The sequence below is a fragment of the Asterias rubens genome, chromosome 18, assembly GCF_902459465.1.
Source record: "Asterias rubens chromosome 18, eAstRub1.3, whole genome shotgun sequence".
NCBI lineage: Eukaryota > Metazoa > Echinodermata > Asteroidea > Forcipulatida > Asteriidae > Asterias > Asterias rubens.
Genome location: NC_047079.1, coordinates 5,515,736 through 5,529,620, shown reverse-complemented (window position 1 = coordinate 5,529,620; position 13,885 = coordinate 5,515,736). Strand labels below are relative to the sequence as shown.

Sequence of the window (13,885 nt, the reverse complement as noted above, 5' to 3'; positions counted from 1 at the left end):
AGTACTGTCGTAGAAATTGAGGGACTACCTTCCTCAAAGCCGACGCATGCGCAGATGACGCCAAATGTCATCATTACCTTCGCGGAATCATCTGTCGTCCAAAACTAAAACTCCCTATTTTTACCTAAATGCGGTCAAATCAAAATATCACACCCGTAACTCAACTCTGCATTGGAAGCTGGAAGTTCAGGACCTTGGCAATGACTGCCATGAGCCAGTGTGAAAAAATATTCACTGGACAACCTTATGCTATAAACCTGTACTGCAGAGAAATATGCCCTAGCTGAGTTATCTCCATGCAAACCACTGCGACAAATGAACTTAAGCTTAACCGGCTTATTCCTGGTTGAACTGTGGGGGACGCACTGTGTTATATTCAAACGCCCATATTGTAACCACCAAATATTTACCCCATGCCTCAAAGATCGAACCAATTTTTTTAAATGTAAATGACACCAATTAACTGTACTTGTAAAACTTAAAATTAGCTTTCTAAAGAGCGCAAGTTTTTTTTTCTACCTCTGCCACCCCGCTCACGAGGTCAAAGGTCACATTAGGGTCATTTACTCTACAAGGTCAAGATTGCATTCTATTGATAACGTCAGATATATATAAAAAAAAGTTTTCCACAAACACGAAGGCCTGGCCAAAAGGTTTCACCAGTGTGGAGGTTTTTTTGTTTTCGTTTTATAAGAAAAATACTAATAAAAACCTGATGATGGTGTGTCTCGGTGCTCCATTAGTTTAAGTCTAATTGAACCCGACAGCTCTCAGACGTAGTAGAGGCGGGCTTTGGATGTACTTACAAGAAGGTCGTCATCGAAGAATTTGGTTTCTATGACAACACTCCCACTGTTAGTTAGACAAAAAAACCATGAGAGAATTACATTAGGCTTCGCGATCTCAACTGAAACAAATCCTGAGTGTTCAACTCACTCGTCTGCAGTCAGCAAACTGAGTGTTCAACTCACTCGTCTGCAGTCAGCAAACTTAACAAGTTTTAAAGACACAAATTATTTCATTCCACAAAATAAGCAGCGATCTCATTTGTTACACGAGTGCCAGCTTTTCCTGTACTGTTTAAAAACAAGCCAACACACATTAAAAACGAATGCACAGTTTCCCCTTTATTCGTTCGCCACAGATCCGAAGGTCTCCCTGGCAAACAAAGGGCTTAATTCACTGTATGTACACAAAAAATGCTGATGAAAAGGAAGATTTACCAGCGCACCCACTAAATGACGACTTTGGGTGCGCAAATGAACAGTTCACATTTACACTTAAATGGATCCCTCACTACGGTGATCCGTGGCTTTTTTCATTTCATACAAATAGAAGCCTTTTATGTTTGTATTTTGTCTACGGCCTCTGATCTGTACAGATGTGGTCCCAGTGTCAACTGTCGTCATAGAGCCGCTTAAGAAGAAACATTGCCTAACATGTTTCTGTTCAGCAGAAATAAACAGGATACAGTCACACATGGCACTTGTGACTTGGTATTTTAGCTGGTAAACTTAATATGTATACAGGATTTGAGGCATTGCATGGTGAGGTATCAATATATATTTGGTTTGCGGTAGCACCATGTTTGTGTCTACTTGCCTGGTAGGTTTTGTTCTGTCTTGCTATATATTCTATACAGCTGAGTAGATTTAACTTAATATTGTGAGCATAATTTTGTTGTGCTTAGCTACTTTCTGGGCCCAATTTCATAGAGCTGCTTAAGCACAAAATTGTGCTTAAGCAAAAAAAACTTTGCTTGGTAAAATCAGATGGTGTGGACCGACCTTAGTAAAATCAGATTACCAGCTAAGACTCCACTCAATTGTTATGCTAAGTAAACAACAGCTAAATACAAGTCACAAGCCATGTTTGTGGCATGACATTTTTGCCAGTAACATGTGTAAAATAAGCAAGCTATTTTCGTGCTTTAAAAGCGATTTTTTTGCTTAAGCAAATTGAAATTGGCCCATGTACTTGAAGCGCACTGATCACGGTAGGCCTGCAGCTGTACAATATATATGTAATTATGTCTAACCATGTGATGCCTAGCCTAGAATGCTCAATACACAGTAATAAATGAATGATGACTTCCCAACACAGCACCAAGAACTATGGTGTGGACCGACCTCTGGTGATTTGGGTTAATAAATGGACACGTGTTTTTATGTATTTTGTCTATTATTAGCCTCTTTGCTTTAGAATATGTGAGCCTAGGTGTCGCCCTTTCTGAATGGTGAAATCCTTTACACTATGGATGTCTTTGTCTGGAGTAGGGATGGGGGTGGGGGGTGTGAGGAGGGAGTTTAAAGGCACTGGACACTATTGGTAATTACTAAAAAATAATTGCTAGCATAAAAACTTACTTGCTTGTTAAGCAATAGAGAGATGTTGATAGTATTAAACATTGTGAGAAACTGCTCCCTCTGAAGTAACGTAGTTTTTGAGAAAGAAGTAATTTCTCACTCAAATATTTGAGGTCTCAAATTCAAGGCATCTGAAAGCACACAACTTGTGCGACAAGGGTGTTTTTTCTTCCATTATTCTCTCTCGCAACTTCGACAACCAATTGAGCTCAAATTTTCACAGGTTGGTTATTTTATGCATTATGTTGGGATACACCAAGTGAGAAGACTGGTCTTTGACAATTACCAAAGGTGTCCAGTGCCTTGAAGGGTGTCTTTGTAGGAGTGGGTAGAAAGGAGGAGTAGGTAGAAAGGAGGAGGAGTGGGTAGAAAGGAGGAGGAGGAGACCTTACCTGAGTACATTTGCAGGCATCATTTGGTTTTCAGGAGCTGCTTCTATCAGAGACTGCCATGTGTTGGTTGAGTTGGGTATTACAAAGCCAAAGTCAAAGTACCATTCTATTGAAGCAATCAGTAACATATTTTAATATTTTATGTGTTAGATACAGCACACACAGATTCTGGGCGAATTTCATAAAGCCTGTGAGCATAAAAACTTGCTAACTACAGAAAGATATTGCTTAACGGAAACTGGTTACATGCCAACATTTATTAAGGTTAATATAGTTGCAACTGATGCCCCACTCATTTTTCGCTAAGCAAATAAATTTGCTTAGCAGTATTTTCTGCTTAACAGCTTTACAAAAGCAGGGAATTCCCATTGAACATTTATAATCTCAATACTTTGACCCATGTTGTGCTTACACTTTAATCTCATATTATTCCCAACCGAATATACCCTAAAATACATCAGTAGACCCCTAACAATCATTTGCAACCCCCCCACCTCCTCGTAAAAGGTTGGTATCATTTTGTGCCTCATAATTGAGCATGGATGCAAGCTGCAAAACAGCTGACATTTGTGATGTAGCTAACTGAGCATAGACTACGCCTCGTTTCATATGCCGCATAAATTACCGATAACAGCCAAATTTGTTACTATCTGTATAGCACTTCTCGCTCAAGCATGGCAGACACTGCCAGTTCCCACCAATACCGAGAAAGGTGTCCAATATAGTGCTGGGAACCAAGATTCATTTGAAAGGGAGGGAGAGTGACAGGTTGATTGATTAGTCTACACCGAGAGGCTGTCGTACCTTCCAGACATTTTCCTTTGAAGAGGACTCGCTGTTCTAGCCTAAACTTCTCCATCTTTTCCAGCGAGGAGAAATTGATTTCCCGCGACACGGCTTTGCATTTGAGTATTTTCTTTGGTACCCGGGCTTCGTGTTCCGTCTCGGGTTGTGATCTGTAAAGGAATGAGAGAGAGAGAGAGACAAAGTTGACGGACGAGACTTGAGAATAATTAGAGTTCATGTAAGCTGAGTAACATCTCTCCAGTCTTTAGAAAACGAGTTTGTATTTATAAGTCGGAGGGCAAATGAATCAACATGTTTTAAATCAATTGAAAATTTATCAATCGGTCGACAAATCATTCAACTAACTGGTTATCAATCAATAAAAAAAAATGCAGTAGTATTTTAAGTGGTAAGAGGTGACTGTTAAAGGGTTGATTTTGTGCTTACTCTTTGATTGTCACTTCAAAGAGTTGCTAACTGTAAACACAGAAAGGCATGCTAACCTTCCCTCACTTACTGCTAGCCCTTCATGTAATATGCTTGCCCTTTAGCAAAGTTCTCTGCTACAGTTAGCAAATTTGGTTGCTTACAGTTGAAATTGGCCACTGGGTCCAATTTGATGGAGCTGCTTTAGCAAAAGAAAAACGAGCAGGGTACATGTCACAAATGGGTGGCATGGTATTTTTGCAGGAAGTCTTATTCTGATAGTGCACTTTAATAGCTACTTTTTGCGCTTAAATAAACATTTCTTTGATATTGGCGCCTGGTCTAGCGCATACAATGAACAAGAGCGATCGAATACTCAGAATTATTACAGTGTTGCCCTGAAACCAAAATCGTATGAACAGTGTAAGTCACTCTGCCACAATACATGTACATGTATTACTAACTGAATATTGTGATCCTATTCTTCAACACAGACAGTCAAAGTCCAATAAGGCCAACATTAAGGGGTCAATTAGTCGTCAAATCGTTTAGCAATCTACAATGATCTAGCACAATTGACTTGAGCTCTGGTGTTTACTGATCAACAGAGTGTGTGTTGGTTTGAGTCCTGGGCCCAATTTCATTGAGCTGCTAAGCACAAACATTTGCTTAGCATGAAATTTCTTCCTGGTTAAAAACAAGGATTACCAATCAAATTTCCACGTGATTTTCAGGATTTAAGCAAACAATAGCTGAATACCAGGCCAGTAACAAGAAGTATGCAACAAGTGGAAATTGTGTTGGTAATCCTGTTTTTATCAAGGAAGAAATTTCATGCTAAGCAAATTTTTGTTCTTAGCAGCTCTATGAAATTGGGCCCTGGTCTTGACACTTGTGTCCTTCAGCAAGACACTCGACCATTATCAGATAGGAATAAACTACATGTATAGAACCCCTGCGTTGTGTATAAATGCATGTAAAAGAGCCCAGGGCAAAATTTCATAAAGCCTGTAAGCACAGAAAAGTATTGCAAGAAATTACTGGGGTACCAGTCGCAGCAATGGTAACTATATGGTATTCTGGCTGGTAAGCTTGATTTGCTAAGCAAGATTATTTTGTGCTTAGCAAATTTCTGTGCTTACAGACTTCAACTACTGGAGGGATAGCATTTGAGCAGCATGGACACGAGCATGGAAGAGCCTTGTAAACCCTCTTATAAAATTCAAGTACTTAGCACACCCATCTTAATAAGCGCTTTGTGCTCAGCACCCTAGACTGATTATTATTCTTAATATAAAACATGTGAAGCATTGCCATCACAAACTGGTTTAAATAGCTGAATTAGTAATTGCACTCATGTTGCCTGCATCGTCAACAGCAGTCATGGTTACGACATTATAAAAGCAATTTTTAAAGGGACCTAGGGTGGATTTCACAAAGTGTTAAAGACTCTGGACACTATTGGTAATTGTCAAAGACCAGTCTTCTCACTTGGTGTATCGCCTTATAAAAAAATGCATATTAAAATAACAAACCTGTGAAAATTTGAGCTTGATTGGTCGTCAAAGTTGCGAGATAATAATGAAAGAAAAAAACACCCTTGTCACACAAAGTTGTGTGCTTTTAGATGGTTGATTTCGAGACCTCAAATTCGAAATCTGAGGTCTTGAAATCAAATTCGTTGAAAATTACTTATTTCTCGAAAACAATGTCACTTCACTATGTTTTATACTACCAAACACTTTAAAGGCAGTGGACACTATTGGTAATTACTCAGATAATTATCAGCATAAAACCTCACTTGGTAACAAGTAATGGGGAGAGGTTGATAGTATAAAACATTGTGAGAAACGGCTCCCTCTGAAGTGATTTCGAGACCTCAGATTTAGAATTTGAGGTCTGGAAATCAAGCATCTGAAAGCACACAACTTCGTGTGACAAGGGTGTTTTTTTCTTTTATAGTTATCTCGCAACTTCGACGACCAATGGAGCTCAAATTTTCACAAGTTTGTTATTGCATATACACCAAGTGTTTTAGGTGAATACTTACAAATCTTCGCTTCCCTGCCACAGTATCTTCCCTGACTCTGCATCTCGTAAATTCATCCAATTTCTGAAAGTTTTGCTTTGGGTCAAGGAAATTAACTACCTGATTCCTCAAAATGGAGAAAGAGATGTTAAATTTGCATCCGGGATAAAGAATATTAACTTTGGTTTTTACCCATATACACCGATGTGTGTTAACACAGTATACTCAGTACTTTCCAGAGTCCTGCGAAAAAAATATCACAGGCATGTTACTCGGGTGGGATTCGAGCCCATGACCCTTGCAATTCTAGAGCAGTGTCTTACCAACTAGACTACCGAGGTTGCCCGGTAGCTACATGTAGAGGCAGTTCGAATCCTATGTTTTGGCAGCGGGGAATTAAATATCATCACATGAATTTACTCATTGAAAGCACTGGTCAGATTTCCAGAGTTTTGTTAAAAAAAAAAAAAAAAAATCCACGGGTACATGTGAATCACTCGGGTGCGATTCATTCAGGTGGTTTATAGGCATGAATTTGTTCTTCAACGTAAAGATAATGAAGCCGTTCAATGTTTTGAAAACGGAAATTCAGGTTGATTGAATGGGTGGGTGAGTGGAAGCAATTTTGAGAGAATTAGAAAAACACAAAACATTGCCTATTCTGAATGGCCCATCGTGTACATTCTGATCTTGGTGATAAATTTGCAATATGTGTTGTCATGTATGACCCGATAGGCTTAAATAAATATATAGATCTACCCTGTACCTGTTATGACATTTCATGCTTGTCAACTGTAAATAAAGTCTCCTTTGACATCAAAGCGTATTGTGGACTCAATACAAGCAACAAATTACATTATGTATTGATTTTACAACAGATGTCTCTGTGTGACCTCATAATCAATGGACAAGGGTAGTAACATGAGTAATATAATACGACTGTAATCATGAAAACCCATGCCTTTTAAATATTTCACGCAGCCACTGTAAATTTCATAAAGGACAGTATGTTTTGGGAAAAACTAGATCTTAATATTATTTTTAATTTTTGATTACTGACTGAGCAAAAGATAATCGATGACAGCAAAAAGTGTACAAGAAGGGAACAATTTAAACGGTAAACATTACAAACATGTAGGCCAGTGTCGGATTAGGTGGCTAGAGCTGTCTGTGGCTGCAGCTATGTCTGTGGCAGCGGCTGTTACTAAGTGTGTTGCTATAGACCAGGAAAGTTTTGTGGGTATTGGAACATTTCGGGGACCACTTTAGTCCCACATACATCATTGCTTTAGAAAGCGCATTACAGGCATAAAAAATTAGTCCTGTGGCTTGAGCCAGAATGCCCAGAGCGGCCGTAATATTTGTCCAACTTTTGCTCAGACAAAGGTAGCCAACAGGATTGACCTTTTTCAATGATTCCGGTGTAAACATAGAATCGACAACTCCAAAACGAAACTGTGTATTTCTGTTTCTTATTTATTTTCCTGACATTTTTCTGACAAGATTGTCTGGGCTTATGTTGATGATAACATACAGAAATGAGTTACGTGTACAAGCAATGGAGAGCTGTTGATAGTATAAAACATTGTGAGAAATGGCCCCCTCTGAAGTTACAGAGTTTTTAAAATATTAGAATTGAAACTGAGGTCTCAAATTCAAGGCATCTGGAAGCACACAACTTGTGCGACAACAAGGTTTTTTTTTTCTCTCGCAACTTCGACCACCAGTTTGGTTCAATTGTTCACAGGTTTGTTAAGTTATGCATATTGAGATACACCAGTGTCTTTTAGCAGCTCTATGAAATTGGGCTCAGCAGACCTCGAAGCTGTACAATTAATGTTTCCCCATTGATCCTAACCTTGATGACAAAATCATTCAAATGTCGTGACAGTTTCACCCCTGTGATCAAATTAAGTAATCCCCTTCAATCGTGACATTTCGCAAAGTGACAAAACAGACAGTGCAAGATAGAACAGACTGATAATAAATGTATGTAATTGCAATGCGTGACTTTGTACAAGCATTCAGACAACCCCCCCTCCAAATGATTCCACCAGGGAATCAAATGTCACCGCAGCAAATTGGTAATGTGTTAAAAATGCCAGGAAATTGTTTCATCATCTGCTAATACAATGCAGACCTTTATCACATGGCTTGGGATTTAAATCACAGAGCATTCCAAACTATATGACCGTTATTTATGCTTCATTTGATCCCTTTAATGTTTGTATTTCACAGTTGTTTAAAAAAAAAAAAGGGGGGGGGGGATACTTTTTCAACTTTCCGGGGCTAATTTGATATGACATACATGTATGGACGCTAGTGAAAAGAATCTGTTAGACTTATAAAACGAAAAGCTAACTGGGTCTCAATGCCACTAAGGGCAATTTTCTAACGTAGTCATCAGAACATGGCTAAAACTACCTTATTTTCAAGACATTTTCAGCAGGATCATGGCAATTAAGCAGCTCTGGCAGGATTTCTATTACATCAGAAGAAAACAACATCTATTTATTCATCGACCAGATTATATATAAAAAAGGCTGAACCTGGATGAAAATCTGAAATTTCTCATCCCTGCTTATACAACCCAAGAACAGCCGATATTTAATCAGGCCTGAAAGCGACAGAGATTTAGCGCTTTTAAGTACTCAACGAAGAACAAATCCCTTGCGGAGGTCAAAAGAATTGATACACATTGTGGCCATGTCAAATGGAGCACTTAAGACGAACAAGTGCAATTTCTCTGGAACAAAATCCGTTGTCAAGTGAGATATAATGAAAGGCCTTTAGCAACACATTATCATTATCATCAATGACAGCTATAGATGTATTATGCGCTGAGTTTTAATGGCATTTTCATAAATTTATACAAACAAATTCTTATAAAAGAGCGTGAGCTCAGCCTGCCTGTCTGTGACATCATCATCCATCCGTGGCAGTGTGTAGATTCATGTAACAATAATAGTGAGATGAGTACACAGGGATGTGATAGGCTGTTGAGAAAAAAAATGAACTCAAAGGGTGAAAGCATGCGAGCTCGAAAGCTTTGCGCGCGTCATGCCCAATAGCGATATTATATGGTTATAGATTTTTTTTTATTTTTTTTTTTTTGGGGGGGGTCCCCGGAGACTAGAAACTGGTGTATGTATCCCGACTCTAAATGTGGAGTCCAAATGAGGCAAGGTTAATGTGAACAGGTGAAAATGCTGAGCCTTAGACCTATTAAAACATTCATGCCGCAACCCACCCGCCTTTGTATTGATCCATCCATCAAGGTAAAATAACAAGGCGGTCAATTTCTCAAATCTGCTAAAGTATAAGACAGAAAATTGGTTGCAATATTAACTGCTTTAAAAGCAGCTCTATGAAATTCGGTCCTGGGCCCAAAGAACTGGGCCCAATTTCAAAAAGCTGTTTTAAAGCAGAAAGTACTGCTTGAAAATTGTCTATTGCTAAGCAAAAATTTATTGGGGCACCAGTAACAACAATGTAAATGTAATGTATTTTGGGTTGGTAACCTATTTCTGTGAAGCAAAACTTTTCTGTGCTTAACAAGTTTTTTGTGCTTACAGGCTATATGAAATTTGACCCTGGTTGGTCGAGATGGAGCCTTTTGGCGACTAGGGGAAGTCTCTAGCACCTGCTCCTAGCCAAATTGGAATTTCCTTCTTCACCCAACCAGACTAGACGGCCATTGTTTGGAAATTACGATCAAAGTTTGTCAGGAAAGCGTTATGATTTGACTCCATTCAGGTGCATGGAATTTTCAGAACCTCGTTCCATTATTCCACAAGCCTCGACAGTGGAAAGGGGGAGGGGGGGGGGTGTAAGGGTAGAGTGGGAGGGAGTATTTCCAGAAATTAGATTGAAGGAACTATGAGGATTGGTAGGATGGGATCCTTTATAGTCCACACTCAATGGGAAAGGGCACCAAGGCGCTTTCTTCATCGTAAAAAGGCACCTCTATGATGAGGAAAACGTGACCTTCTATTGGGGCATTTGAAGGGACACCAAGGTAATCAGCATGGGCAACGGAGTGAAAAATGATCCTACTAAATTACTCATACATGGCCTGAGGTTAATGTTTTCAAGGTTTGACACTTAAAAGTGTCGGGCCGTTAACTCTTGTGGATTGCCTTTTAAGCTTAATTGTAAATAAATAAGTTGTTGCAAAACCAAACAGGCAAGGTTCCGACCATTGCTCAACCGGTCAAGTTATAATCTCAAAAAAAAAAAAAATACTGCCACAAGTGCCACCATGGTTAAAGAATCTGTTTAAAATTATATCTAGAGACACATAAATTCTGGAAAAAATGTGAAGTCGATTTGGAAAACGCGGCCTTTAAGTGGTACATGAAATGTACAGTTAAATTCCAAATGCAAATTAAAAATAACAACCCAAAACAAGATCACTTTCCATGATACTTGTTAAGTCCCAGATTTCAAATTAGTTTTCATGACAACCAACAGAGCAAAGCAGTAGTAATGCCCATTTGCTTCAATTGACGTTCAATGAGACTTCACTGACATGTGAACATTTTGTTCGATTATGCAAATGAAACCAGCAAGATGAGTTTTGTATAAAAAGATTTAAATGCAGCGGTCAAAACGGATTTGTTTTGGCCACTTTCAGGAATTCTACACGTGTAGATATATGAATTCCCAGCTGATTCTGTATACATTTTCTATCTGTTTTTATGAATACTTTTATAACAATTCCCAATCCTGCGTCGGGGCTTTGTTGAATTGGAAATCAAATTACAGTTTCAGAGTGTTCTGAATCAAAATCGCCGATGAACAACACTTGAAGCTGGCTTTATAACTTGATTAGCCATTCTTGCGATCTTGGTCAAGGCTTAAAACAATGATGAGCAGTTTCTCTCACTTGTTTTGTCTTGGTCAGTTCAAGGGTACTTGAAACACGGCTTGGGGGAAAATTTAATACTACAACAGAATGAAACTAAACCATAACTGTACATTTTTTAACGATTTCAATTTTTTTTTACAATAATTTTATGTCATAATTTGAATGTATTTTTTTAGAAGTTTTTAAATCTGATAAACAATTAATTGATAAACAATTATGATGTTCATTTGAATTCAACACCTATAGAACAACCGCTGAATAATAAACAGGTGAAGTTACTGATACTGATGATTTAAAGGCAGTGGACACTATTGGTAATTGTCAAAGAGTAGTCTTCTCACTTGCTGTATCTCAACATATGCATAAAATAACAAACCTGTGAAAATTTGAGCTCAATTGGTCATCGAACTTGCGATATAATAATGAAAGAAGAAAACACCCTACGCACACGAAGTTGTGTGCTTTCGTTCAGATGCTTGATTTCGAGACCTCAAGTTCCAAATCTGAGGTCTTGAAATCAAATTCGTGGAAAATTACTTCAGAGGGAGCTGTTTCTCACAATGTTTTATACTATCAACCTCTCCCCATTACTCGTAATCAAGAAAGGTTTTATGCTTATAATTATTTTGAGTAATTACCAATAGTGTCCACTGCCTTTAAACAATGTGTTCCTGGTTTGATTGGCTACATATTGCACCATGCAGCACCTTGTCAAACCAAGACCTTGTGCTCTACAGAAATAGGTCTCATACTTCAAAAAGTAGCTCTGCATAGCTTGCAGGAAGAATGCTGAAGTGCATGAGCGTCACTTTTTAGTGACGGATAAAAGGAGCCACAGTTATTAATAATAATATTGTTAAACAACTGCCATGTATGATCAGTACTATGAATGACAGGCAAACACTTTTTGCCCCCGAGCTGGGTCAGTGGGTTTTAATGAAATCACTAAAAGAGTATGATTTATTGATTATGATTTATTGATTATGATTAAGCATTATTTTACAATACAAGTCAGGCACAATTGGAAAGATTGTCATAATCCTGACAGTCACTTTTTCACTACATTTTACCAAAAGGAATATCTCATTTGCGTAAATTAAATACTATTTCATAAAAAAAAATAAAAAAAGTGGTTGCATGATATGGACATGATTTCTTCTGCACAATCTGAATCTGTTTTATTAAAATAATAACACCAGCACCAGGCATCGTGACCCAGGTCCAGGCATCATCATAGCTTCTTCTTCCTTTAAATTAAGTGCTGCTTGAGAAAATTTGAAGATTACCGCACTGATGCTCAAACTTAAAACTAGGCTTTACATTGGACGATATATGTATGTTTACATTGGACGATATCTACAGCCTCAACCCCAAAACACTAACCATAGAACAAGGACTTGCTCTATGCACCAACTCCTAACTAACAGTTAATACAGTTATATAAGACCTAAAATACACTCCCATTTTTAATTCAATTTTAACACATGATGAGTTACAATGTATTTACAGTATTGTAAACACGCGCACAGCGCGGGATGATCTTGCAGAAAAAAAAGGATACAATTTGAACCCCTTCATGATGTCGTCTGCTCTGTTCGGCATGTTGCCTCTTCTACCCTAACGGTCCCTCGACACAACTCCAGAGCAGAACGTCTACGATCCAAGTATGAAATGTCAGCTTTTTGGTGGGAAAAAGGTCATCAAAATCCAAGAAACGGCCCGGTAGTTATACACAGATACATTATACGATGGCGACTGCGGGAATGGCCCTGCAACTAGGGAAGCTTGTCAAGGCGAATTATTTTTCCAACGTGTAGTTGGTGCAAATGTCTCACTTTAATTTCTCGAATGTTTTCCCTCTGTATTTTCGACCAAATTTTTCTGAATTTAAGCTAAATGTAATGTGAAGTTAGGTTTTTGCAGCGGTAGTACAATTTTTTACTTAAAACAATTCCATTCACAAAAGCACTAAATGCTCGTTAGAAAGTTTGATGGAGCGATAAGGAATTTAGTCTGGTACCACAAGATCTTGTTAATTTTATCCTTCAATTTGACATGTGTAAATCTGGATGAGCGACCAAAACGGAACTTGGTATTCCTCCGCAGGAGAACCGTCCAAACAGTTTGAAGGTTGCAGACGACACACTAAGTACTTTTCGAAAAAGTGAAAAAGCAACATTATCATAAAATATTATATTATTTACTTACCATAACATAATGTATGTATTTATTGCTGATATGTTGTCTTTTTTTGCAATAATATGCCATTACTTTGTACATATAAAGGGTGAATTTAACCAGGCCTTGTACCGTTTATTGCTGAGTTGGCCGGTGTCAGATGCAATCGTGTCCGCCATGCAATACTGTCCGCTCCAGACACTTTTGCATATGCAATCGTGTCCGGGGCTAAGCAAAATCCATCCGCTGGAAGTACACGACTGATGTATGCGCGCACGTACACGAGCGTGCATGCACTGAACCTACCTATATATGCAGCATGAATATTCACGTATTTTATGATTGCAGCGAATACCCAACGGCCGAACATTTCCCATGTCATTCATGACATGCACTTATAGCTTGCTAAGTAAAAAAAATGGCGAACATTTTCCGTAAAGGTCGGGCAATGACGTTTAATTTACTGCAAGGACGGTTTTGCACAGGGGCGGACACAACTGCATATGCAAATGTGTCCGAGCGGACAAAATTGCATTATTAATAATGATTTTAAACAAAAAAATAAATCCGGGCGGACACGATTGCATATGCAAAACTGTCCGGCGGACATTATTGCATATGCAATACTGTCCTCCGGATAGTATTGCATACAGGACATAATTGCATGCGACACCGGACCTGGCTAGATGTTATGGCTACTGTCAAATATGACATATAATTGTCTTTGGTCTGAGGGTTGATGAGTTTCGTGCAAAAAGTAATTTAAAGAGAAATATTTACGGAGTTTAATGATCCGTACCACTTTCAGGCTTTTGTGCTCTCCCTTCCGCCGTCAAAT

The 13,885-nt window shown here is 38.5% G+C and overlaps 1 protein-coding gene across 1 annotated transcript; it reads right to left on the bottom strand.

Annotated features, from left to right (window-relative positions):
- LOC117302152 (retinal rod rhodopsin-sensitive cGMP 3',5'-cyclic phosphodiesterase subunit delta-like) lies at positions 1–12,630 on the bottom strand. Its single transcript, XM_033785956.1, has 5 exons — positions 12,431–12,630; positions 6,021–6,083; positions 3,563–3,714; positions 2,759–2,864; positions 1–852 (listed from the first exon to the last, which is right to left on the bottom strand). Exons 1-5 carry the CDS (start codon positions 12,469–12,471, stop codon positions 771–773), a joined length of 444 nt encoding a protein of 147 aa, XP_033641847.1. The 5' UTR covers positions 12,472–12,630; the 3' UTR covers positions 1–770.
- Between the last annotated feature and the right edge of the window lie 1,255 nt (positions 12,631–13,885).